Source organism: Neopsephotus bourkii, unplaced genomic scaffold (genome assembly GCF_033783945.1).
Source record: "Neopsephotus bourkii isolate Nb327-2 ecotype Australia unplaced genomic scaffold, CSIRO-AGI_Nbou_v1 NB_1637, whole genome shotgun sequence".
Taxonomy (NCBI): domain Eukaryota; kingdom Metazoa; phylum Chordata; class Aves; order Psittaciformes; family Psittacidae; genus Neopsephotus; species Neopsephotus bourkii.
In genome coordinates, this window is record NW_026902112.1 from 4795321 (window position 1) to 4821386 (window position 26066).

At 37.5% G+C, this 26066-nt stretch overlaps 1 protein-coding gene across 5 annotated transcripts in view; it reads left to right on the top strand.

The window, feature by feature from the left end:
- Positions 1-26066, top strand: part of EFR3A (EFR3 homolog A) — a 77830-nt gene that overhangs the window by 20845 nt on the left and 30919 nt on the right. For 4 of the 5 annotated variants that reach the window (XM_061374097.1, XM_061374098.1, XM_061374096.1 and 1 more), the window contains 6 exons: positions 1793-1869; positions 3607-3734; positions 4488-4638; positions 14692-14813; positions 18739-18888; positions 23396-23533. In XM_061374097.1, the coding sequence (XP_061230081.1) occupies positions 1793-1869; positions 3607-3734; positions 4488-4638; positions 14692-14813; positions 18739-18888; positions 23396-23533 (766 nt within the window). The remainder of the gene's footprint in view (positions 1-1792; positions 1870-3606; positions 3735-4487; positions 4639-14691; positions 14814-18738; positions 18889-23395; positions 23534-26066) is intronic. The other variant, XM_061374095.1, reaches the window with a different exon arrangement.

The window sequence follows — 26066 nt, forward strand, 5'->3', positions numbered from 1 at the left end:
CTGAATCATTTGCTTTAAGTCAGGCAGGTTTTTAACCTCTTTTGATACCTACATTTTCTAGTGGCATACGAAATGGCTTTGATTCTTACGACTTTGTACCTGCAGCTTTTATTAAATGTAGATTTTTACAGTGCTTAGACCTCAGTGAGAATATGTCAACAGGAATCACAAGAGGAATTTGACAGTAGTGACAAAGTACTGTTTCATACAAAGCATCTCAATATTCCAGTTGTTTATTCTTTGAGTGTTTTTTGTTTTCATAGTTATGTATTGAAGTTATAAGTCTGTGTTCATCTTACTGGTAATGTTTGGCTCTCTTAATTCATGAAATGAGTTAAAAGACCACTGAGGAAATCATAAAGTGTCCTTTTAAAACCATAGATGTATCTTTGACAACTGGTTTTGATTAAATAATTTGCAAGAATTGAGTTGTCAGACTGTAAGCAGAATTGCCTTTTGTCCAAAAGATAAGTAGTAGCAGAGAACAGGGGGAATAGGGGGAGAATGTCTCTACTCATCTCAAATATTGTCATAAAAAAAGACTAAGGTTACTTGGATATCTGAAGTAAAGAAATACAAATCCTGGTGTATTTGTCTAATACTTCTTCACAGTGTGAAAAGTTTGCAGATAAATTGTAATCATCAGAGTTAGTGCCAGGATGCCCTTCATTCTTTTTGCTATTTTGATTTGCAGCAAAAGCTTTTACAGCTTTTACTACCTTTGGCAAAGTATTTTAGGATTTTTTGAGTACCTAAATGGATACCTGTAATAAGATATTTGTAAGATATTTGGCTACTCTGAATGCACTGGGTGTTGAGATTTGGATGACTGATGAAAGCCATTGATCTGCATGCATTCTTTTAGGTATTATTACTCAGTGTATTGTTTTCTACTTAATGGTTCTTGTGCATCAGAGCTGATCTGAGACTTGACCAGTGAGTTGGTCTCATACTGTGTCCACTGGAGCCTTTAAAACCTTATACGTTAAAACATTTAAATTCCTTTAAAATAAACTGACACTGATGAAATAGTTGGACAATGTGTCTGAAAGCTTTTTTTATTTTCTTTTTGTACCGAGTTTTTACCTTCAGGTGGTATTTTTTAATATAAACTGGAATTATTTCAATATTCTAGTAGTCCTGAGTGCTAGAAAAACTAAACCATAGGTTTCTGCCTTTTTAGAGCAGACAGTATGATACTTTTAAAATTAATACACTTGCAAGTTGCATGTATTGTTCTGATGATCTTTATGTGTATTAGTAGTAGAGTAGAATTGAGATCAGAAAAATTCCTTTCTCCACGCGACTGTCTTTTGCCTGATGCCCACTGAAATAGTGGAATATTGAAGGTAGTGTTTTATGTTGTGGTTTCTATTGCTTTATATATGTGCCTGTAAAACTTCATAGTTGACTTTGTGGAAAAGTGAACATAACACACACTTAGATATATTTTGAAATGGTGATTGGTCAGAATGAAGATGAAACAGCAAATGAAGTACTCTTGCTTTTAATATTACTAATTTATTTATCTTTCTGCATGTGTATTTTTTAGGATGGCAGGTACATTTCTAGTACCCAAGATGCTTGCATGTTTTCCTCGTGTTATATTAGTAGCGTTGCTTATTTGACTTCTCAGTCGTTTCCAATTACCTTCATTTTGCTTTATTGCTGGTAGTAACAAGAAGCTGAACTCACTCTTTCTCCTCCTTGCTTGTCAGCTAGTCACTTCCAATGAAAACACCAGAGTTCCTAAAACTGAATTCTGAATTCTGTTGGGTTAATCTCTCTGCAGGAGTGTGCTGCTGCTGTGCTGCTTTGAGACCTCGCTACAAGCGTCTGGTAGACAACATATTTCCTGAAGATCCAAAAGTGAGTGATGCCGTTAAAAGTTTAAGGAGGGATTAATATTTGAAAAAAAATTGTTTAGTAACTAATACTTTTTATTTTTTAATTTCCTATTTTAACATTTTACAATAAATTCTGCTTTAGCACTTTGTAGCTTTAATAGAAGTTAGCAGAACAATTTAGCTGGAAAGGAACCTCTACAGATCATCTGGTCTAATTCTCAGGGAAGGGCTGTGTATATTGAAGAGTAAAATTAGGATGTTTTGTTCAGAGAAATAGAGATTTAATTAAACAGGGTATTCAGCAGAGGTAGCGTTTAGTTTCCTATCTACGTAACAAAAGAAGTGTTTGTAGTTCTGTGGTTGCAGGTGTGCACACTCTGGTTTTCTACAAGATTTTAATTTCCTAACTCTTAATGTACTGACTGTGTAAGTTTTTATTGTTCTGTAGACTGTTGTGATCCAAAAGGGTTTTTTTTGTTGTTTTAATTTCTCCAGTTACTCATATACACTAGAACTGTCTCGGTGCTATATTAAAGCCTGGTTTTTACTCTCTGAAAATAAGCAGCAGTGCATATATCTGTACATAACCATGTGATGGTTCACTCTGATCAAGATCTTATGTATGGCCTGCAGTACTTTTTTAAATGTGTTGCCAGATTTTGTTTTCTTGTATTACAGCAGAAGCAAGCAGAACAGTCAGCATTTGTATAACATTTTCCTTATAGCTTACAAAGTATGTGGGCTTTTCTTTAAAATGTGTTATTACTGAGTGCTGATTACTCTCTAAGTGTATGTTACTGGCTGCAAGGGAAATGTTTTCTGCAGATACAGTGTGTTGAAGGCATGGAACAGCATGGTTTCATAGATTTATTTGGTTTAATCTACTTGTTTGGTACAGGTTTAGAAACACCCAGAATTACTACAGTTGTAGTCATAGAGCTTTAATCTGACTAAGTAGCTCTGAGATGGCACCTCTTAGGCTCTGTTTTTTTTTAATGTTCATGGGCTTAGTGCAGGATGAAGCCAGGCCATTCTGGTTTTTGCCTGTGTTAGAGGGAAATGTACATGAGAAGACTTGCTTTATACAATGTATTAATTAATTATTGTCTTAAATGCTTCAAAGTCATTTATTTGGAAAGAAAAAGACAAAAAGCCTTATCCTTCTTACCTGATAGTTATAACTACATCCTCATGTTGTATAACATGTAACATTTCATGTTGGAACTAATATGGTAATCTTTGCTCTTGTTCTATACAGTTATGCTTCAGGTACCCTGTAGGTCAGCCTTGTCCAAGATACGACACTGGCGAAGTAAAGTATTTAAAGTGCAAACTTGTTTGTATGTAGTGTCAAAATTATTCATCAAATACACTTTCTGGGAGGTGAAGGGGAAAAGTAAAAGTTTACATTGTACCAATAGGAAAAAAGTGTGTGTTAGAACTGGTGATATGTCTCACTAAATAATCTCTTTTGAATACCTGTCATGTGTTGCCTCCCATCTCGCCCAAAAAAAGATGGGAGAAATAGTTGCTTTATTTCTTTAAAAAATACTGTACTTTTTTATATTGCTGATTTTTGCAGCAAAGCTGATGACAATTTTGCTCAAGTTGTGGGTTGTTTGGTGTTTTTTCAATAGCTTGTTCCCATCTGTATGGCTCAGATCTTTAAATGTTGAGTAGGCAAAAGGAAAAATACTTCAAAAGCTTTATACTTTCTGTGAACTTTTTTGCTTTATGTATTTTGTATGTCTGCTTTTAGGATGGTCTTGTTAAAGCTGACATGGAGAAGCTGACTTTCTATGCAGTGTCTGCACCAGAAAAACTGGATCGAATCGGCGCTTACCTTGCAGAGAGACTGAGCAGAGATGTTGTCAGACATCGCTATGGGTAAGGAAATAAGTCGCAGCATTTAGAAATAGATGTTAACATGTTTTATCAGCCCTTTTGGCTAAATTGCATTTCAGTGGGAACTTTTGAAACACTTTCATGCTCTTAAGTCCTGCTTGAGCTCAAATTTTAAAGAATATGGAGTCAGGGAAAAGTTTTTTAAAGACTATGAGAATGGAGTAGGAAAATACTGAGTCTGAGAAGCAGGATTTGGAAAAGAAAGGCAACATCTACCACAGGCCATCAGTTTTGGCTTTCCGTGATGTCAAAAGCTATTTTCAGAAACTTTATAGAATGAATAAATGTCCATTTTTTAGGGTAATTAATTTTTGTCACTGCTTTCTTTACTCTTTTTTCTGCTTAATTTGTATGTCATCTGATTGTCCAGGAGCATGGCTTTCCAGAGCGTGATTTGGATAGAAAGAGGATCTGCAGACTAGAAATCTGGAATTTAGAAGTTAAAATAAAATGTGGTAGGAAAAAGAACTAGACTATATTTACTCTATTACCAAGTATTATGGCATCCCTTCTAAAAACACTCAATTCACTGCTGCCTGCCTCCCCTCCAAAAAAAAAAGAAGAAAAAAGAAAAATTAATGTAGGAAATACCAGTAACTTCAATTTTTAGACAGCGGAAAATCTGTGCCTTCAACTCTTTCTTTTCTAAGTTTTGTTGTACTAAGGACCTAACTTGAGCTAATTGTAGTAATGATAAATGTAGCATGTCTTTATGTGCATCTCATTAATTTTCAGGTATGTTTTAATTGCCATGGAGGCATTAGACCAGCTCCTAATGGCTTGCCATTCTCAAAGCATAAAGCCATTTGTGGAAAGTTTTCTTCATATGGTTGCCAAGCTTCTGGAATCAGGCGAACCAAAGCTTCAAGTTCTTGGAACTAATTCTGTAAGTAAATTGAGTTGCTGAATCAAATCAGTAAAGCTTTGCTTATTTGCTATGGGGAAGTGGTTTCAGAAGTCACAAAATATTTGCCAGTTACCATGAATTGAGAGGCTTCTGTATGTGTTGTGGTATACTGTTTGGCCCAAACACAGACCAGACACCAGCTGGAAGCAGAAACTCTGTTTCTTTCCAGTCTATAAAATGTCTTTTGATGTCTGGGCTCATCCCCTGCAGAAATAATTTTGTCTGGAAGGAACAGGAAAACTGGTTTGAGAGTTCGTATTTTGAATCTTTAAACAGACCTCCTGGACACGTTGTGTAGGTAAGAGAGTGGTGGGGTTTTTTTTTAACTCTCCAGCAATGAGAGCAAAGGTGTGGGAAGGAGGACATAACATCCTTCTCCACAGCACTGACACTACACAGAAAGATTCCTATTAGCTGAAAAGTAGCTAGGGGGTAAAAATATTCAGTGTTACAACCTCACCATTTTAGTAGCTTAAATATTTCAGGATTCAGATCCAGGCTTAACGGGCATAACTAAAAGTGTCAAAATGAAGATTTGGAGATCTGGTTTTCCGAATAGAGTGGTGGTTGCAATCAGTATTCTAGTTCTGTCACACTTGCCTTCTTACTGCTTTACTTCCCAGGTGGTGCAGTACGAATTTTGTAAGTTCCAGAATTGTGATGTGGACTGTTTTAACTGGGTGTGAGTGCTTTTACATGAGTAAACCTTGACATGCTTGTGAGGTGGGCTGATGCCAACCTCATGGAGTTTAACCATACCAAGTGCAAGGTCCTACACCTGGGTCGGAGCCATCCCAGACACAGCTACAGGCTGGGCAGAGAAGAGATTCAGAGCAGCCCTGTGGAGAAGGACTTGGGGGTGCTGGCCGATGAGAAAATGAACATGAGCCGGTTTTAGTGTGCTCTTGCAGCCCAGAAAGCCAACCGTATCCTGGGCTGCATCAAAAAGAGCGTGACCAGCAGGTCGAAGGAGGTGATCCTGCCCCTTTATTCTGCTCTCGTGAGAACTCACTTGGAGTATTGTGTGCAGTTCCGGTGTCCTCAACATAAAAAGGACATGGATCTGTTGGAACAAGTCCAGAGGAGGGCCACAAGAATGATCAGGGGACTGGAGCACCTCCCATATGAAGATCGGCTGAGAAAGTTGGGGCTGTTCAGCCTGGAGAAGAGAAGGCTGCATGGAGACCTCATAGCAGCCTTCCAGTATCTGAAGGGGGCCTATAGGGATGCTGGGGATGGACTCTTCATTAGGGACATTAGTGGTAGGACAAGGGATAATGGGTTAAAACTTAAACAGGGGAAGTTTAGATTGGATATAAGGAGGAAATTCTTTCCTGTTAGGGTGGTGAGGCACTGGAATAGGTGACGATCTTAAGGTCCTTTCCAACCCTAACTATTCTGTGATTTTATGAAACAGGTAATGGCATTGTTAGCAGTGTCAGGGTTCTTTCTGGAGCTTGTAAAACAGTTGGGCTTTCATTTGGGCATGATTTCCAGTTGATGGAATAAAATAGAGCTGCAGTTCAGGGAGATGGGAGGGCATCGTAGAGTGGTGCACCTCTGAAGTAGAATTCCTTATTTTGGTGAAATGCAGTGTTCTTGCTCTCATGCAGGAGTGTCCCCTTGTCCCCCAAACTAACAGCTTTACTGATGGTAATAAGGATACATATATCTCATTTCATTTTGTACATATATGTAGAGAGAGAGAGAGAGAGAGAGTTTTATTTTAATACATTTGAGGCAAAATACCCTGCTTCTTTCAATTTGTTTTGTATAATAATGCCTCGATGAGATCTCTTAAAGGAAATAGCTTTGGAACATACTTCCTGGGCTGCCAAATAGCAAGATGTGCATCACTTTCCAGTTGTTTAAAATCCATGATGGCAGTTATTGCCAACCTCCATTTCAATATACAGGACATAAGTCACTTCTAATTTGATTCTGTTGACCAGAACTCTACTCATGGTAATTTGTTTGATATTCCTGTCCGTTCCTAATGAAGTCTTTTATAAGCAAAGCAGATTAATGGACTTCCTAAATTAGGAGCTAATTTGTGTTTATCTGTTATAAAACTCAGTAACCAAAAATTGTTACTTTTTTCCTAAATAAGGTGTTGGGATTCTGTGAGGAGACTGAATCTATGAGGCTTTTCAGCAGTATCCCAAAGCTAATTTCAGCCTAATTGTGCTAATTTCCCTAATAGATGAAAAGATGGATTCTATTTGTGTTGACTGAAGAGGAGCAAAGTGTATTGGCACTGACAGCTTGTCAGTTACCAAGGACACTGACCTACTGTGCTCTTAAATAAATTCTGTTAGACTTAGTGTAAGTTTCCCATCACATTTAGCCTCTTATTTTTTCCTCTCTTCCTGAAGGAAATAAACAACAAAAAGAGTAGAGATAGAGGGACTCAATAATATTTCACATGCTTTAGTCATTCTGGTGTACCACTTTGGAGTGGAAATGTGTATTGAAGAGAAGAATAAATCGTATATAAAGTAAAAGTCTTTAAGCGGATAAAAGTCAGGCAACCTTTAGAAAAGTTTCCATAATACTCTTAGGTTAAACTCGATTTCAGATCAATACAAATTTATAGTCTCTTTACACTTAAGAAGTTGTGGAGTAAGATTGTGGCTATAAGATGATCTTTATTTTCCATCCCAAAGCTGGCCTTCAGAGCTTCACTGGAAAGCTCTTATCACTTCAGAAAGGCAGTGATGTTTTTCAAGTAAGATTCAACTGTAATACTCAAGTTGTAGGTCTTTTTCAGCCTCACACACAGATTTTTGCTTCAACTGTGAGGACTCGTATGATTCCTCAGAGGTCAGGGTTTCAAATGAAACAAGTCTGTGTACTGAATGATCCAGGTAGTTTAAAGTCTTGGAAAGATCTGGAAGCTCCCACTGTCTTCCAGGGTTGTGGGTTTATTTTCCCCCCTGACTTCCGAGTATCTGTTCTGGATGCAGATCTTATTCGGCTTGGTACTTGATGTCATACAAAAAACCCTGTAAGTTTAATTCAGCTGTTTGTCTTCTTAAATTCTTTTTTGACGTTGAATTTTGGGACTTAAGTTGATTCACTTTTAAAAAGCAAACCTGAAGATTTCTGGTTTAGATAAATTGTTTTTCATTTATGTAGTTTTATGCCTGATCTTCAGGTTGCATATAATTAATTTCCTTTACCCTTTTCTATATTGCATTTGTAAGTTAAGTTTATTTCCTGTAGCGGCAATGATTTTTTTTTTTTTTATAAAAATTGTAAATCTACTTTATATAGGCAGATACTTTGAAATTCATTAGTGGATATAAAATCATAGTATAGTTAGGGTTGGAAAGGACCTTAAGGTCATCTTATTCCAAACCCCCTGCTATGGGCAGGGATGCCTTGCCCTAGACCATGATGCCCAAGGCTCAGTCCAGCCTGGCCTTGAACACTGCCAGGGATGGAGGCATTTACCACTTCCTTGGGCAACCTGTTACATGTTGAACAGTGCTACTTTTTTTTTTTATGTAGACCAGATTTCGAATTGGCAGTGTCTATGAAATTCAAAATGGCTTTTTCTATCTTGGAAGATATTTTTATTAACCATGTGCTAGGAAAGCATATGCTGGTGAGGAAACTGAAAAAATGTAGTGGGGTAAGTGAGATTTCCTTGGCTTAAGTACTGCAGAATCTGAAGGCTGATGGCAGTAAGTTACATAGGAACTTATGGCAATGCTAAATTTCTCTCTCTGTTTTGCAGAATTTCAGTAACCGATTATTGTGGAAAATGTGTCTCTCATGTACAAATAATTGTGTTGCTTAGATCTATAGTAGTTCTATTACTAGGATAGAATGAATTATGTTTGTTCTTCCTGTCCAGAGGTGAAAAGCTTTAAAATCTTTGAACTTGTAGTCAGAATGTTTGTGAGAAGAGAGAATTTTTTTTATATTTTTCATTTTTTGTCAACTTCTTTCAGGAGGGTCCAGAAAATGTTTTTGGTGAGCAGCTGCTAAGTTATGGTAGGGTGTATGATTTAGCAAAACTTTCATCTTAAACTGTGTTGGGAAAACTCGGTTGAATTCAAACCATTTTAAGCTAATTTGGAATGCTGATGGGGTGAATTCTTCTTTGCATTTTGATAGTAAAATATTGTTTTTTCATCTGAAAAATAGCAATTACATGTAGACTGCAATATTACCAAACTTTAAATTTACCATAAATGCTTTCTTTAGTTGTTTGGGTGCCGTTTTTAAGAAGGGCACTTCTCAGGAGCAGTGAAATAGTGATACCAACAGTGATAGTGTTTGGCTTTCTGCGCATGAGAAGGTGACTGGTTTTGCTGGTTGTTATAATTTCTTAATTAGAAGAAGACAAGCAGTATCCCAAGCAGAGAAATGAGCAGTGCCTGATATAACAAGATTTCTATGTTTATTAATGTTGGCTTATAAAAGCAGTTGGGTTTGGCAGAATTGATGTACATATGCATGTAAAAATAATAGAAAATGTCAAGACTGTGAAATTAAGGAATGTCAGGGTAAATATTCCCAGTAGATTACTTATTTCTTTGTCTTATTTGTCTGCAGTATAGTGATCTAGAAGTATGTGATGGAAACTTACCTTTGTTACAAGATGTTTCTTTCATTCTATGACCAATGTGGAATTCACAGGATCACACAATGTTTTGGGTCGGAAGGGACCTTAAAGATTATGTAGTTCCAGCCCCCTGCTGTGAGCAAGTACACCTTCCACTAGACCAGGTTGCTGAAAGTCCTGTCTGTACAAGGACCCCTTTAGGTAGCAGAAGCTACTCTGAGATCTCTCCGGAGCATTCTGTTCTCCAGGCTGTACAAGCCCAATTCTCAACCTGTGCTGATTTAATATACAATAGAACTATTTAATCTCTAGGATCCCTGCTTCATCTTTTTTTACAGGAGTTAAAGGTACAAAATGACAGAAGTACACAAAGCACTCTTTCTCATCCTTTAGGTTATTAAATTATCTTCTAAATTCTGTCTGCATCTACTAGATGATGATGCTGAATAAGTCACTTCAGACAGTCCTGTTAGGGTCAGTCACAGTTATGTATTGCTTTCCCCACCTCATGCTCTCTGGTCTTGCAGTTTCAAAGCCCGACTTACTAAGTGTCTTGTGAGCCATTAGTGGCTTTGTTACACAAGTATACATTTGGCATTCAGGATAATTTTCCTCCAAGTGGCACGAAGTAAAAATAGAAAGTTAAACTATTCATCCTATGCTGATAAAACTCAAAATGAGCAATCTCAGCTGACCTTTCTATTGCTGACAACCTTTATCTTCTGATTATTTATGATCATTTTAATACTGTATTTGTGAAGTTAATGCATGAATATGGTGTTTGAAACTTTCCTGTTTAGAAAAGCGGAAGTGTTTGTCTTGTTTGTATTTTTTGGTGAAGTACATGCATGTATTCACACACTTACAAATGCTGTCCTGTGAAGTTTAGAAGAGTCTTCTGCTTATAGGATATCTTATTTCTGTATGTGATAGTTTTCTACTAATGGAATACAGTAGTTTTGTCTACTAGCTCAATATCAGCGCTCCCTTTCCCCCATCTGAAACCTGTGAAAAATGCAGTCTGTGAAAGACAGACTGGGAGCTCAAATATAACAAAAAAATACTGCTCAGATCCAGCCTACTGGGTTTTTTTCAGGGAGATACTTTAAATACCATAACTGTAACTCAAATATGATGCATGCTGATTGTTCTTGAATTGCCACAAAAACCTGACCTTCTTTAAAGACATCTAGGCTCCATTAAAGTTATTATTTTTCTCCTTCTGTACTTGTTACATAAGAGTGATAAGGCAGTAGAAATACATAAAATAAATTATGTCCTTAGGAATTTAATTTAAGAAATTGCATGTTTTACTTAGAGGACTCACACAGTCTCTGTCTTCCTGGTAACATGATCCAACTTTCTTGACTCAGTCTTGGACAGACATCTTCTGAATAGATGTTTCTTCCTTATTTCATGATAGATCTCTATGGTTTCATACTGATTGACTTTTACTGGTTTCAGAATTGATGGTAATAAGATATTACTGATGTTAGTTCCTTTTTGTACCTTCAGTATTGTACAAATATAGAAGATGCTTGTACTGGTAAAATTGCCATCAATTACCAGTGGGTGATTGCCAGCATTTACTATGACTGAATGACATGTTTACATCTCTAAAAGCTTTCTAAGTATGTCCTAGGCAAGTGCTTGGACTTTTACAAGAGTTTTGTCCTTTTTTAGGTCGAATAATTTTTATATTTGAAATATGGTTGAAAATAGGTGCTTAGGAGTAAAATATTTATTGAACAGCAGTAACAGTTTAGGAGCACCACTGATAAGCAAGGAGAAATTGTAGACTAAAGTGTACTGAAACAACTACAAATTTCTGTAATGGAATGGAATTATATACTGTGTTGAATTAACAGTGCAACTCAAAACTGTTGGTACAATTGAGCTTGCCTGTGGCCTAGATGTTCAGTCATCTAAATGCTAATTCTGGAGTATGCTTCAGCAATGCTTCGTGTTCAGTGGGTGAAATTGTTTTGTTATATACATGAGGAAATAAAAGAAGTTTTTCCCTTTCTGGACATATTAATGTGTGTGCATTTTGGGGGGTATAACTTCTGGGTGCTTGCTTCCCTTCTACAAGGCTACATTGTGATACAGGGAAAATGTCCAGAGGGAGAGAGACCTGGCCACTTTATTTGTCTAAAATTGTCATTTATCCTTACAAAGCAGTTTCTTGATACAATAAATCTTTCTTCTAGCAAAACAGCTATTAGAGTTGGATTAAATTTTCGTGTTGGAAGAGCCTGTCAATCAAATAATTTTATGGTTTAGAAAATATTAATATGCTAATATTAAATGCTGGAGGAATTAATATTTTCACAGCCACTCGTACAGTATTCTGTTTCTTTAAACTTTTTTCTTCTATTATTTCACATACTTTTATGGAAGTTTGCTGGGTGAATTTGTTGTAGACTTGAACGCTTGAATGTCTCGAAAATACTAAGATCATATTTAACTTGGTTTTTTTTACCTCTGGACATTGTGCTTTATGAAATCGTAGAGACTAATTAGGTTCCTCTCTTCAAAAAACTTCAGAAAATCTATTTCTGCTTTGTAATTGACAATTCCGTGAAACATACCAGTGAGATTCTATGTAAGACATCTTGAGAAGTCAGTTGGGAGGGACTCTTCATTAGGGACTGTAGTGATAGGACAAGGGGTAATGGGTTCAAACTTAAACAAGGGAAGTTTAGATTGGTTATAAGGAGGAAATTCTTTCCTCTTAGGGTGGTGAGGCACTGGAATGAGTTGCCCAGGAAGGCTGTGAATGCTCCATCCCTGACAGTGTTCATGGCCAGGTTGGACGAGGCCTTGGGTGATATGGTTTAGTGTGAGGTGTCCCTGCCCATGGCAGGGGGGTTGGAACTTGATCTTAAGGTCCTTTCCAACCATAACTATTCTATGAATGTATGATAATTTTTGTAACTCGCTTCATTGAAAATCATGTGTGGTTTCTGTTTGTGTGCTGATTATCTTTCAGACTGTTGCAGTAGCCTGTACAGAGTTGGGGTTTCAGTGTCTGTCACCACTTGACTGTACAGGATAATCTCTACAGAAGGATATGTAAAATAGATTAGTATTACACAATTTTTCTCCTTTTCTCAGTGATGCCTGAGACTATAGTTTTACAAACTGTATAATTTTCAGCTGTGCTTGAAGCTTTCAGTGGGTGAACTGTTAGTGCTGTTGAAAGGGATATGTGTTCTACATACAAACAGAAAAAAAGACTAAAAAAAAGTAGAAAAAAACGGGGTAATTTTGTTTTTTTTTCTGAAATACACAGCTTTCACTTTCAGCTTGAAAACTACCCACAGATAAGATCGTGCTGAAGTGATTTGGACTTGTCTAGTTGAATGTGGGTAACGTGCTGATAAAAGCAGGTTCTACATCTTGGAAAGTGCACAAGAAATGCCTCAGCCTGTGCTTCGCAGTTGGCAGGAAGAATACTGGGTGGGGAAAAGATGAGGAATCTAAATGGGACAGCTCTGTGCTTCAGGGCAGAACCAGCACTGTTGAACCTTTCCTTTTCCCTTTTTAATTCCTTCTGTAGTTCTTAAAACTGTCAATGGTGGAGAATCCAAAAGGTCTTTTGGCAGTCTGCTCTCTTTAGTAAGGACAGGTTTTTAATGTCTGACTTAGGTAGCCTTTGCTTCAGTGTCAGCCTATCACTGCTTTTTCTATCTCTATTGGACAAAGAAAAACATTTATTTCTTTTCTTTTTAAAGCTCTCTTCTGTACTTTGTAAGACTAATACCTTTTAGGCAGCTCTAGGCTAGATAATGTCTTTTGGTCTGTTCTAAAAGGTGTTTATCTAAAGCTTTGTTCATCCCTTGAATAACTGAAGGACTGCATCAGTTAATCACTATATTCAGCTACGGTGCCCCAGCTGCATGCTGTAATTCATCTAAGGGCTTAGTGCAAATTAGGTGGCAAAAAATTTCTTCATAGGTGTCATGGATACAGATGTATCACAATATATTGTTTTCTTTTTCATGCCATTATAATGGCATTGACTTCTGTGAAGGTGCAGCTTATTATAACCCTAAGTTTCTTTTCTGCGTTCAGCTGTGCCTAGCTTGTATTTGTGCAGCTGTCTTAAAATGACATTTTGCATTTGCCATTCCTAAATTGCTTTCTTGATTTTTCAGGTCCTATTTCCAGTTTGTCAAGAACCAGGCAACAAATGTGTCTGCAGCTCTGGCCAGCTTAGTGTTCTTTGCACATTTGATGAGCCCACTCTGTCATCTGAGTTTCTAATGTAACTCAAATACTGCTGTGTTCAGACAGGCCCCCTCAGAAGTTCACTCAATATATTTTTGTAGTTTGATGTCACAAGTGTTTCTGTATTTTTTCCAAACCCTTTTGCATCTGCCTTATGTGAGTGCTCTTTTGACACTGTTTTTCTACCTTCTCTACCGTCTAGGATTTTGTGTATTTTGTCACAGCATCACTGAAGTTAAGATATGACAGATGCTGCTTCATCTGGATTTACAAAATCTATTTCCCTGTCATAGGGATAATTTGGAGTGGGTTGATAACAATTTGTTCTTGACAAATCCATGTTGACTGTTACTTACCCCTTCATTGCTTTGTAGATGTTTGCAAATTGGATTTTTCTTTTAAATGTCTTTCTGTGAATGGAATTAAAGTTGACTGGGTTCTAATTCCCTGACGCTACCTTTTTCCCTTTTGTAAAGATAGACAGAATAGACAGAATGTGTCCAAGTTTATTCCCTTGCATTTTGATAAATCAGAATATTGCTAGTTAACCTGCTAGTGACAGTGTACTCATTGATTGCTTGGGCTGCTGTCTACAACTACCTGAAATGAGGTTGTAGCAAGGTGGGATCAATGTCTTTTCACAGGTAACAAGCAATAGGAACAGGAGGAAATGTCCTCAAGTTGCACTAGGGGAGGTTTAGTTTGGATATTGGGAAATGTGGTTTTTTTTTCCCTGACAGGGTTTTCAAGCATTGTAACAGGCTGCCCAGGAAAGTGGTGCAGTCACCATACCTGGAGGTATTTAAAAGATGCATAGATGTGACACCTGGGGACATGGTTTAATGGTGGACTTGGCAGTCATGGGTTAAAGGGTTGGACTTGATGATCCTAAGGGTCTTTTCCAACTTAAATGATTCTGTGATTCAGTGAATTGACACTCACTACTGAGGTGTTAGATGTTTCCATATTGCATAGCATGTTGTATCTCATGCAGTTGCACCCTTTTCTAATCATCTAAATGAAGTTCCAGTGGAAAGGCTTTTTAAAAGGGAAGGTCTCCAATTTAACTCTTTCTTCTCTGCAGTGAAATATTTAAGTATTATCAGACCTGGGTTCTTTCTTAATGCGATGTTTTATGTTACTTTATATATGAAGCTTAGTATTCATTATGCTTTGGAGGGAATTCAGTATTGAAAGCTTTTTTTAATGTATTTTTTTTCCAGTTTGTCAAATTTGCCAACATTGAGGAAGACACACCTTCATATCACAGACGCTATGACTTCTTTGTGTCTCGATTCAGTGCCATGTGTCATTCATGTGACCATGATCCAGAAACACAAACCGAGTAAGTGCCATTCTGTATGTCTTAAAGCAAACTGCCTTAACATGTTAATATAGGCTGTAATACAGCTTTTCTTGTGATACTTAGTGGATTATTTCATTCCATAGGGAAGAAAATAAAAGCCTGACATTTTAAATAGCAAATTTAAATACTGCAAATCTGAGGTGGCTAAACCTCCTGGAATATTTAAGTGGGATTTTGCCTGAATAATTTCTCTCCAGAAAGGATCTACTTATTATTGTAAATGTGTGCAAGTTGCATAACTCCTTTGAGAAATTAATGGAGCTACTCATATGAATAGCAAAAGCATGTTTTGAGTCTGCTATTTGAGAATTACTCATTAAAACTGAATTCTCATAGATGTCTGCAGTATGAGACTGTCTGAAGCTGAAACGCCTTCATGCGTTAGTATTACAAATTTGGGCATTCTTATGTAAGCTCCACGATTGGTTTTACTTCAGCTCCCCCTAGCAGATGTGTTCTTATTGTTCAGCTATATTTGACTCCTGAGTATCTTAGAAAGCTTAAAGCATTTCAGATTATATTATTTGCATCTCCATTATACTCTTCTATTTCCATGTGCTAAATTATTTAGCCAACTGTGAAAAATCCATGTGCTTTATATTTGTTTAACCCTTTGGGTGTGCTGTTTTCATGTTCACTGCGACACATAAGGATTTGTCCAACAGTTTGCAGTTTCATAAAGAATGAATACTTTGTACATTGCTTAGGAGGGAAGAAAATAACAAACCAACAAACAAAAGCCAAAAATTAATTTCTCATTTGCTGTAATTTGCTGCCATCTTATTTGTTGCCCTATTGTGGTGTGTAGGGTTCTGCTGTAAACTGTGTCTCTAAAATGGTTACGTTTGAATCTGTCTGCTTCTCCTGTACTTTTACGCCTGCCCCTATCCCTTTGCCCTTTAGGAGGATTATTCCAGTGAATAGTTTTACAGGCTGACCACGTGAATTGTATGGGGAAGATGTGAATTTTATTGAGGGGCAAAGTAAAAGGGGATGGAAACTTCTTAAGCAGGTAGCACTAGTGAAGTCAGTTTGACTACTGCAACTACCTCATAACTTAGGCTTCTGCCAGGTACAGACTATTTACCCAAAGCTGAGGATTGCAAACTAATTCATAAATGTTTTAATGAGCTTTTGGGGATTTTGCCTTTTTAGGTTTAGCGAAATTAAAACATAAGTGCTAAACTGCTTACTTACCATGAAACATTTCATAGAGGATAGGATATGAAGCTCAGCTCAGGATTTTTAGTGTTACTTTCACCTTCATTGCCCCGGCAAATGAGAGGTAATATAAGTAATGAGCTGTGACATGGAATTAATGAAGAGACCAATACATCCCTCATTGGTCTATCAGGTATGATTTTTACTCATAAGGTTACCCCAAAATTAAAACACCTTATAACTGTGATTGCTGTAGGAGTAAGAGAACTGTGCTAATCTTTTGCTCTTCAGAGTGTCCGCCTGCACCTTATCTGTGCTGCAGTTTGCAAAGTTGTTGTACCCTTAGACAAGGAGGAATTTCATCCTAGTGACAGAAGCCTGTACATGACCTTGATTTAAATGTAATCTCTGCTTTAATACCTATCTAAGTGTTCTTTAGATCAGTGTGATGAAATTTGATGCTGCACCTGTCTCAGTAAGAACCCTCATTTTTCAGCCTCCCTATTCAATAGTAAAAACGTGAAATCACTTCTAGTGGCACTCTAGTACACAAGTGTGGCCTTTTTTTCCCACTGTGAATCAATTTTTTACTCAGATTAGCCAAATGTATGGCAATATTACTTTTTACTACTTAATTCCAGACAGCTTAAATGTATCTCTTTCAAAAGAGATCTTTATGAACAGCAGTCATTGGAGTTGGTGCACCAATTTGTCGTAGATTCTGAGGTAATTCAACAAAAGAACTGAGCTGTGGCAGATTACTGCTTTAAATCATAGAATCATAGGGTTGGAAAGGACCTTAAGATCATCAAGTTTCAACCCCCCTGCTGTGGGCAGGGACACCTCGCTCTAAACAATATCACCCAAGGCCTCGTCCAACCTGGCCTTGAACACTGCCAGGGATGGAGCATTCACAACCTTCCTGGGCAACCTATTCCAGTGCCTCACCACCGTAACAGGAAAGAATTTCCTCCTTATATCCAATCTAAACTTCCCCTGTTTAAGTTTGAACCCGTTACCCCTTGTCCTATCACTACAGTCCCTAATGAAATGTAGATATCACAAGTAGTTGATTCTCTTGATGGGGACTGGGGAGTAATTCAGCTGATCCTAAACCAGACACAGAATCATAGAATGGTTTCAGTTGGAAAGGACCTTAAGATCATCTAGTTTCAACCTCCCTGCCATGGGCAGGGATGCCTCACACTAGACCATGTTGCCCAAGGCTTGACATTTGAAGTTGCTGTCCACCTGCATAGCTTGAGGTTCCACGGAACTGGCTTGGGTAGGAGATTGAACATCATCTACACACATAATCAGGTAATGTAGGCTCTGAGACTGAAACTGACCCTGACCTCTAAAGTGAGATATCCCTTTCAGGAGCAGAGGTCAGTCCTAGTATTTAATGAATCTAAACCTGCAGTGTCAGCAAAGCTTGATTATCTTGAGAACTCATAATTAAAAGGCAAAAAACCCAAGTTTCAGTGGTGGAATTTTCGAAGCCCTTTTCTTAAATGTCACTCTTAGGTCCTCAATATTGCAAATGTAATATTGGGTACTGCGTGTAGTTGCAGTGCAGCAGCAGCAAGAGCGTTTCTGGCTGTGCATCCCTTTTCTTCCCTGTTTTGTGTGTAACACTGGTAAAATTGTCTTGAAAGGTCTAGAATGGTGTCAGATGCGCACTGAATGTATGTGGTTTGCTTCAGAAAAAGCTGAAAAACAGGAAGATTGAGATCTAAAGAAAAATATTACAGAGTTTAGCGAGCTCTGTTCATCCAGCAAATATCTTCATTCAGCAAATTTGAGCAAAGGCGAGTTACATGTTGTCCATTCTGAAACTATGATCTAAAAAAGGAGGGATGGATTTTTAATAGAAATAACTTTAAATTTTAGCAAATCTTGTGCTTATTTCACTTGATGGCTGTACCACCCTTTCTTCTACTTGTTTTCAGTAAGTAAAATCCTATTCCTACCATTTATTATAATGGCTAGTCTGCTACTACCACTTCAACAAAATATTTTGCCATTCATTTAATTGCACAGATTCTCCTGCAACCTATTTTTAACAAAATAACGAAACTAACAGAAAGGCTGACTGGCTAAGGCTTTTTCTAAAACTATTTTTTCTTTGTTTTATTGTTGTTGATCAGATCTCAGTTAATTCCGTTCAAATGGGTGTGGGATAAAAGTGGCAGTCCCTTCTGTGCATTGTGCATAATTTGATAGCATTATCCTTTGCTTTCCATCCTGTGAATCTTGCACAGATCTTTAAAACTTGGCTATAATTAATCCACAGCCTTAATTACAACCTCTAAGGACATGATCATGACTAGATATTGCTTCAGCTGTGCTGTGGTAACTTCACACCAGTTTTCTTCAGCACTGGAATAGGTTGAAACTGTGTACAATTTCAACTAATGGGTGGTAAATTGCGTGGAGCTGGTGAATTTTTACCTATTTGCCTTCTGTTGGAGGTGGTGCACACAGCTTGACTGTTCATTGGTCAGTGTCAGCATTATCCTTATCTTTACAGATCATCTTCTGTTTGGTTGGTTGAGCTTTGAAGGCGTTTAAAGGCAATATGGGCAACCTTAAGGAACTGGCCAAATTTCCATATTACTGCTTGTGAGATCCCACTGGAATTCCATACTATGTAGTTACTGTTGCCAACTAGGGAAACAGCCATACTGGGAGGTGGTGTGTTTCTTCTCCTTTTCACTAATTCCTTTTCTTCCTTCCTTAGGATCCGGATTGCTGGAATCAGGGGCATTCAGGGAGTGGTTCGAAAAACAGTTAATGATGAACTTCGAGCAACTATATGGGAACCTCAGCACATGGACAAGATCGTACCTTCACTGCTGTTTAACATGCAGAAAATAGATGATATTGACAGGTACTTTTATTCCTGGTCACTCATGTGTTTTAAGCACTTTTATTGCTAGCCCTGGGAAAATTCCCTAAAACCAATCTCAGCTATGCAAAGAAGCTTAAATGTTTGTTTTGTGTCCACCCATAGCTGCTTCAAAGCTTGCTTGGTAAGTAGGCTCAGCAGCCTTCTTATACCACCACGCTTTTCAGGCTTTCACATGACACTCAGCTTGCTAAATTTGTCAGGTTTCTCATTTTTAGTTTGTTGGGTTTAGGTGGTGTGTTTCCCAGTTCTTCAGCCTCATTCTTTTCTCATACTTCTAACTGTCAGCAGCTGTCTTTTCTCTAAAGCAGATTTTCAGATTACATTACTAAAATCAATAGTTGCCTTTCTGTCCATGCTTTATTTATTTGCTGCATAAAACTGGGGGGCCACACAGTATGTACAGAAATATCTGCCTGGATTTTACATCTGAAGAGTGTTCTGAATAAGAGACAAAGGTTTCTGGAAGTGCTGTTTGAATAAGGAGAGCCTAGTTAGACTTTGCTTGTTCTTACAGGGATTCTACATGCACATTGGTCATTTAGCAAAAATTTAAACTAATTACTGGTGGTAGAGCTGACTGAAATAGGATTTGGATCAACCATGTGAAGCAGATCAGTTTGTATTTGCTGCAGGACCAATTTCTATCATTTGTTGAGCAATGCAGTAGTGGTATTAGAAAACAAATCTGTCAAAAAGCAACTGTTAAATATCTGAACTGACTGCTTGAAATTTCTCTATAATGCACGTTCAACGGAAAAAAAGACTAATGGTTTTCCAAGTGACAATCAGAGGCCTTTATGATGTGCATATGAGAGAAGCTGAAAACAGTATTTATAAATTGTTGATCTCCAGGCCTTAAGTGATGTTACAGAGAATTTCTCATCTTGTGACATCATACGTGGGGAGCACAAACAGAGACATCTGGAGGAGTAGGAGTCTGAAGCACATTGTTTTGGCAGATGGAATCGAAGTATTATTTGAGAGAGAGCAGAAATTCCAGAAAATACCCCCATCTTAAGTCCATAGAAAACAACCATTTTTGGTTAAAGCTGAGGTACATGTAGTTAAAGCTCAGCATAAAGATCAACTTAAAGATCAGCATAATTTTTACTTGTGGAACCTTACTTAGTAGCTTAATCCTCGATTCTTCTGAGAACCTGTTAGATGAGACACTTCTGGAGTTTTTAATATTTAAACACTTTAGAAAAACAGTTGTATTTCTGGGTGTGATTTGTCTGTGTCTCTGTATGCACATTCTGGTTACATGACCATCAGAAAAAATTGCAAGTGTAACTTGTTCTAAAAATCAGATTGGGTTTTTTCTTAGTTGTACTTCACCATGATTCTGTGTAGCAAAATAATTGTCATGCATATATATGCAGTATATAGTATATACTACTACCTTGAACTGGTAGAACTGTTCAAGGGCGTAGTTCCTGCCCATTTACTTGCAAAATGCATCTCATGTTTCGCTCCTCTGGACTTGTTGTAGTAAAGAAAGTCTGGATGCAGAGAAATAGTAATAATTTACTTGTGCTGCTGTTGGATTTGTCAGATCTTTCTTGAAAAAAACAGATCTTTGTTTTATGATCTTTGTTTATAAACCAAGTCAGTGAAACAAAATGAGTTGCTCATTTGAATTTAGAACCTTGAGAGGCTGTACAAAGCTTTCCCTTAAAACTATAAAAGTTAAAAGCAGTTTTATATTCATTGTTTTTCATCTGATAATGCTAAAGGAACTCTTAGTGAGAAATACTTAGAGGTAGATGCTATAAAAGTTCAAAATACGAAGGTGATTCCTACAGACAAAGGAAAGACAATTTTGAACATTCTGATGCAGTCTGAAGGCTCATGAAGACTGGATTGCAGTTTCTCCCTTTAACCTCTTAAAAGAAGACTCCAAGCAGTGCTGAGAGGCCACCTTCTGTAGGTTTTCATATAGAGACACTTAACATGTAATTATTTTTACTGGTTTAACTATAATTCTTCCAGACAGACTCACTGTACGTTCTGCAGCCTGCTTTCTTTTTTCCCTCCACCCACCCACTTTGTACTGCTGCTGCGTTCTTGGGAATCTGAGTCGAACCAGCAATGGGAATAAGAGTCCTGCGCTGTTGTTTGTACCTTCTCTGAACTGAGAAGGATGCCTGTCTGTCTGGATCAATCTAGACAGTACAGGAAGGGAAAACCAGGCAGATTGAGAGGCACAGCAGCTGGATGAAGCTGTGGTTTAGTGGTGCTTATGGTGGGTTATATACAAATTGTCATGCCTTTTAAAAATCTAATCACTGTATATTTGTAAAACTATTTCTCCTTACTTATCTAACAGGGTGCCTGGGGCTTTCCTGTTATTAAAATCTGGCAAGCCAGCAATGTTATGGTAATTTCTGGAACACTGATGTTACCAGAGGGAACCGGACTTGTATGTTGCAACTTCTAGACTGCAGTAATCTTGAAGCACTAGAAGATCTTCTGCTATCAGAAGATATTAGAACTGTGATGTTAACATGTCCATTTCACGAGTGGCATTTCGGTATTTCACTCATTGAAATGCTCTAAAGCTACATGTTGTGGATACTAAGGAGTGTACATTAACTAAAGCTCATGGAAACTTCTAAACATATTTAATGCATAAACTTGCACTGCAGAACTGAAAGTATGTTTAAGGTTTTAGTGTACTGATTTCTTTAGACTAAAATAAATCTGAACACATCAATACAGAATGTGAGTAAATCCTCACTTAAGTTTCTATAATGTGTTTTGTGCAAAAAATTACACTTCATATGTAGCTACAGTTCTTCTTAGGGGAAACTTTCTTTCCTCTTCAGTCTTTCACCTCTCAACTGCTTAGTTTAAATATTATTAACAGCTTAATGGTATGGTGTGTGAAGTGCTTTAATTCAGAAATACTTTTCAAATGCCTTTAACTTGCTGTAGTAATTCAGGTCTCTGTGTACTAAAAATGAAGTGAATTTGGGCAAGGAGGAAAGAAAAATACAAAATAAAAACCCAACTAAAAACCCACAACACCCCCCCCCCCCCCCAAAAAAAAAGCCAAAAAAAAAAAAAAAAACAGAAAAACCAAACCATTTCCAGGGCCTGCATTAAAAAATGAGAAGTGGGAAACTGGAAACTCTTCTGGAAGGGCTCTAGCTTTCACTGTTTACAGAGTGGGTGATGATCTTTGCTATTCCAAGGTGAGACTGTTGCCTTCCAAACTCGGTGGTAGAATTTGGGCCTCAGTAGGTTTTAGTTTATTCGAAATATTTCGGCATTCCTGTAGTTTTGCTTCTCTTGTCTGGATTCAGTCTTCCATTTGGTAGTTTTACTTTCTTTCTGTACCACATTGATTTTAAATAGTCAGCCTGATTCCCAGTCACAGAGAGAAAAGAAATAATGGGAAGTGGCAGTAGTTGAACCTTACAGAAGTTTGGTAGTTGCCATTTGGTCATTAGTATAAAAAATTAAAGCCTTGCTTTGCACAGCACGTTTTATTAAACTCCGAAGTTGGAATTTCCATATGAAATGAAGTTGATATTTAAATGCTCATTTTAATTCCTTCTAGCTTAAGAAAAAATATTTTACTTTAAGTCATTCATTGGGATATTTTACCACCTGAAGAAATAGTAGCTTTGTAATAAAATCTTCCCTCACCTATTGCTTTTTTATCTCTCCCTTCCATCATGTTATCTTTTTTATTGGTTTTTTTTTTTTTTTTATTAATAGAATCATGGGATGGTTTGAATTGGAAGTCCATCTACTTCCAACCCCTGTCATGCACAGGGACATCTTCCACTAGAGCAGGTTGCTCCAAGCCCTGTCTAACCTGACCTTGAACACTGCCAGGGATTGGGCAGCCACAGCTTCTCTGGGCAGCCTGTGCCAGTGCACAGACACCCTGTACAATCCTCTTCATAGTGATGCTGGGCAAAGTTAGAAGGTGACTAACTTCTACAAATCTAGTTAGAGGTAACTGTGTGGGTGATAATGTTCTAATCAGTTCAGTCAGGCATTTTTCAACTTGTAAGCCATCTGTTCCTGCAGAAGTATTGGAGATTTATTTAACAGTCACCCACACAGTGTGGATTCAGCAGTGGGCAGGTGAAATAGATCATTAATCTGAACAAAATGACTTAAGATTCTGCCTAACTTTTTACATGGTTTCGTAGCCTTCATTGTTAGCAATGGGTTGTAGTTTGTAAAATGCAGTGGGTAACAGGTTAAATCAGTGTTAACAGCCATTGGTTTTGCCATATAAATATTTACCAATACAGTTATCACTACTGAGTGGACAGATGATGGTTTATATTCCTGCTATAAGAGAATAAAATATTTTATCCCAAACTCTGGTTTGATGCATATTTGAGATACAGGGGGTTTTGGATCAAAAGCGTGACTTGTGAACATTGTAGAACCAAGGGTGGGTACAGTAAGAATGATGAACATTAAGCAGTAGTAAAATCAATGTATTTTTGTCTTACTGCAGCAGAGTAGGCCCTCCATCCTCACCTACAGGAGGAGAGAAAGAGGAAAATCCTGCTCTGCTGGCTGAGAACTGCTTCAGGGAGCTACTAGGAAGAGCAACCTATGGAAATATGAATAATGCTGTCAGACCAGTTTTTGCGTAAGTTGAAAATTCATGGAAGGTCTTATCTTGATACTTGCTTTTTATTTCATCCTCTAATTATGTTGCATTAAATTCCTTCCTCCTTTTCAACCTAAAGGATTCCATTCATGTTTCTTCAAGAAATTGCCCTTCTCTTAATCTCTAGTTTTAGTTACTTATCAACTTGAAGATAGTTATGAAGAAACATGGCTCCCATTTTACTGATTTTAGTGCAGTGTAATGATTTAGAGGGATTTGCCTCAGCTGGCCTTCCTTTTGAATGTGGAACTGTTTATTCTAGATATTGACCTCCCATAAATAACCGTTGCAGTCAGTGAAGAGACGAGCCACGTAAAATACAAGTAGCACAAGCGAACACTGGGTGAATACAGAAAAAGTTAAGATTTCTACTTTCTTGCAGTTTTCTTCCAAGACCTTTTTTGATACTCTGTGAGGAATATCTTTTAACAGCTCACTTAGCTGCGAATGGCAGATGTGCACGCAGTAGGGACGTTATACTCAAATGCACGCAGTACAAATTGTACCTGATGTATTAGCTGTCAAGTCCAGTGGTTTTCAGCTCTCTGCTACAGTTGCTTCCTTAAAAAAAAGATGTGAAAAAAGCTACAAACACTTGAGATAACTTAAATCTGCTTCTTTCACCTCTAGCATCTATAAGGTAGGCATATTATCAGGAGAAATCTTTACAGGAAGCTCTAAACTCCGTGATACAACTTTCAGACCCTGGCTTTTCTTGGTGAGGAGGAGAGCTGCGTTCTCCTTGTAGATTTTCAGGAGACCCCCCTGTTATGGGCACATCTTTTCGTAGATGACCTAGTTCTTCCCCCAAGACTTAAGGATTCCATTCCTACACTGAAAGGCTTCCAAGCTTCCAAAAGCCCCTTTTTTACTAATGTTAGGTAAGAACAGAAGTGCAAAAAGAAGATAGGTTGGGTATTGAGGACAGAAAACTTCTGTAGCCCCTTGTTTTTCACCCAAAAGCATTAGCTGCAAAGAGCTGTGCTATTATCTTACTTTCCATGTGTACCTATTATACCAGTCTGATAGGAGTTTAAGTGTTGTAAAATTGAGTGCTTTGTTAATAAATCTTCAACCTTTCCTATGTGTAGAATTTGCATTCCTCCAAAATACCTGCCATTAGAGGGAACTCTGTGCTTTATTTGTGAGCTGAAATCAGTAGATGATAACCACAGTTACTCAGAATAGAGTCTTTGTGGTCACCATTTTTGTGTTCCATTTAGAGGAAGAATTGCCAAATAAATTCATCTTTTTATAAGTAACTGCTGTAAAGGTTTAGTGTTTTTGACAATAAGTGCAGAAAATGCAGCTTCCAAGCTGTTTTTCCTAACCAAAAAAAGGTGTGCTTTATATAATCAGCTTCACATTGTAAATGGGCAGAACTGGTAGAGTGGAAGTTTGTGATAGTGAGTCCATTGTATCCAGTTGAAAAACCTGACTTAATTTGTGCACACTTGCTTAGAAAAAGTTACTCCTAACAGTTTTCAACAATTTCACTGGTTTTAAGAAAGTTCTGGAAATAAAGATAAGGCCACTTACTACAGCGCTAACACTGAAGATGCAGATTCAGCTCCCCACTTGAAGGCTTCCTTTATCTGGCGTTGGGGTCCCATCCAACCCAAACCATTCTATGACCAGTCTGCGTGCCATCACTTCCTTGCAAAACTGGGAGAGCAGAACTGCTGCATCATGATTGAGGGTAATAAAGACAGTTGAAATCTGGAGTCAGTCTCTTGGTATGGTTTTGGATTGACTTTAATTCTCCTTGCCTTTGGCAGAAATTCTCCATGGTTAGAAGTGTCTGCATCTGGAAAGTCACAAATTCCTATTTTTTAATGAAATCTGACAGATCAATCTGGCAAACTGCTTAATGAAAGTCAAAAATTTTGTATTAATATGAGATGAAAAAAATTTATATTTTGTGTCAGCAGTCACAAGCTATTTAGACTTACTTAGCATGAATTTGCAATGGTGAATAGATTAGACAGATCCAGGGGGATACAGTGAATATAAACAACTTTCCAAGTATAACAAGTTATACCCTATTCATATCACTGTATTTCCATTCTTGTGAGTTACCAGATCATCAGTGCAAGGGTTTTGAATATCAGAAGACTGGTGCTTAATATTCTTCCAGCAAACATAGTGCATGAGAAGATTATTTCATACATTTCCATACATGCTGCAGTTCTACTTTCTAATCACTAGTATCAATTTATCATCTTGTACTGGAAGGATTGCTTGCATGTGTGACAAAATGAGTTGAATTTGGACTGTTTGTGGCTCTCACTTGATAAAATAGTTATTTGTACCATTGCTTCTGCTGTTCCTTTTAATTTCAGAAACACAGTTGTGCACATTTGCTACATATGTGCAGCAGATCTTAGTAGAAGGCAGAGTTTGGCATTTGTTAATCCAGCAGTAAAATGTTTTGCAATCTCACATAGATATTTTTTGTTAAAGGCAAGGTATGACTTGATTTTTAACTAAACTAAATGCAGCATGCTCAAAA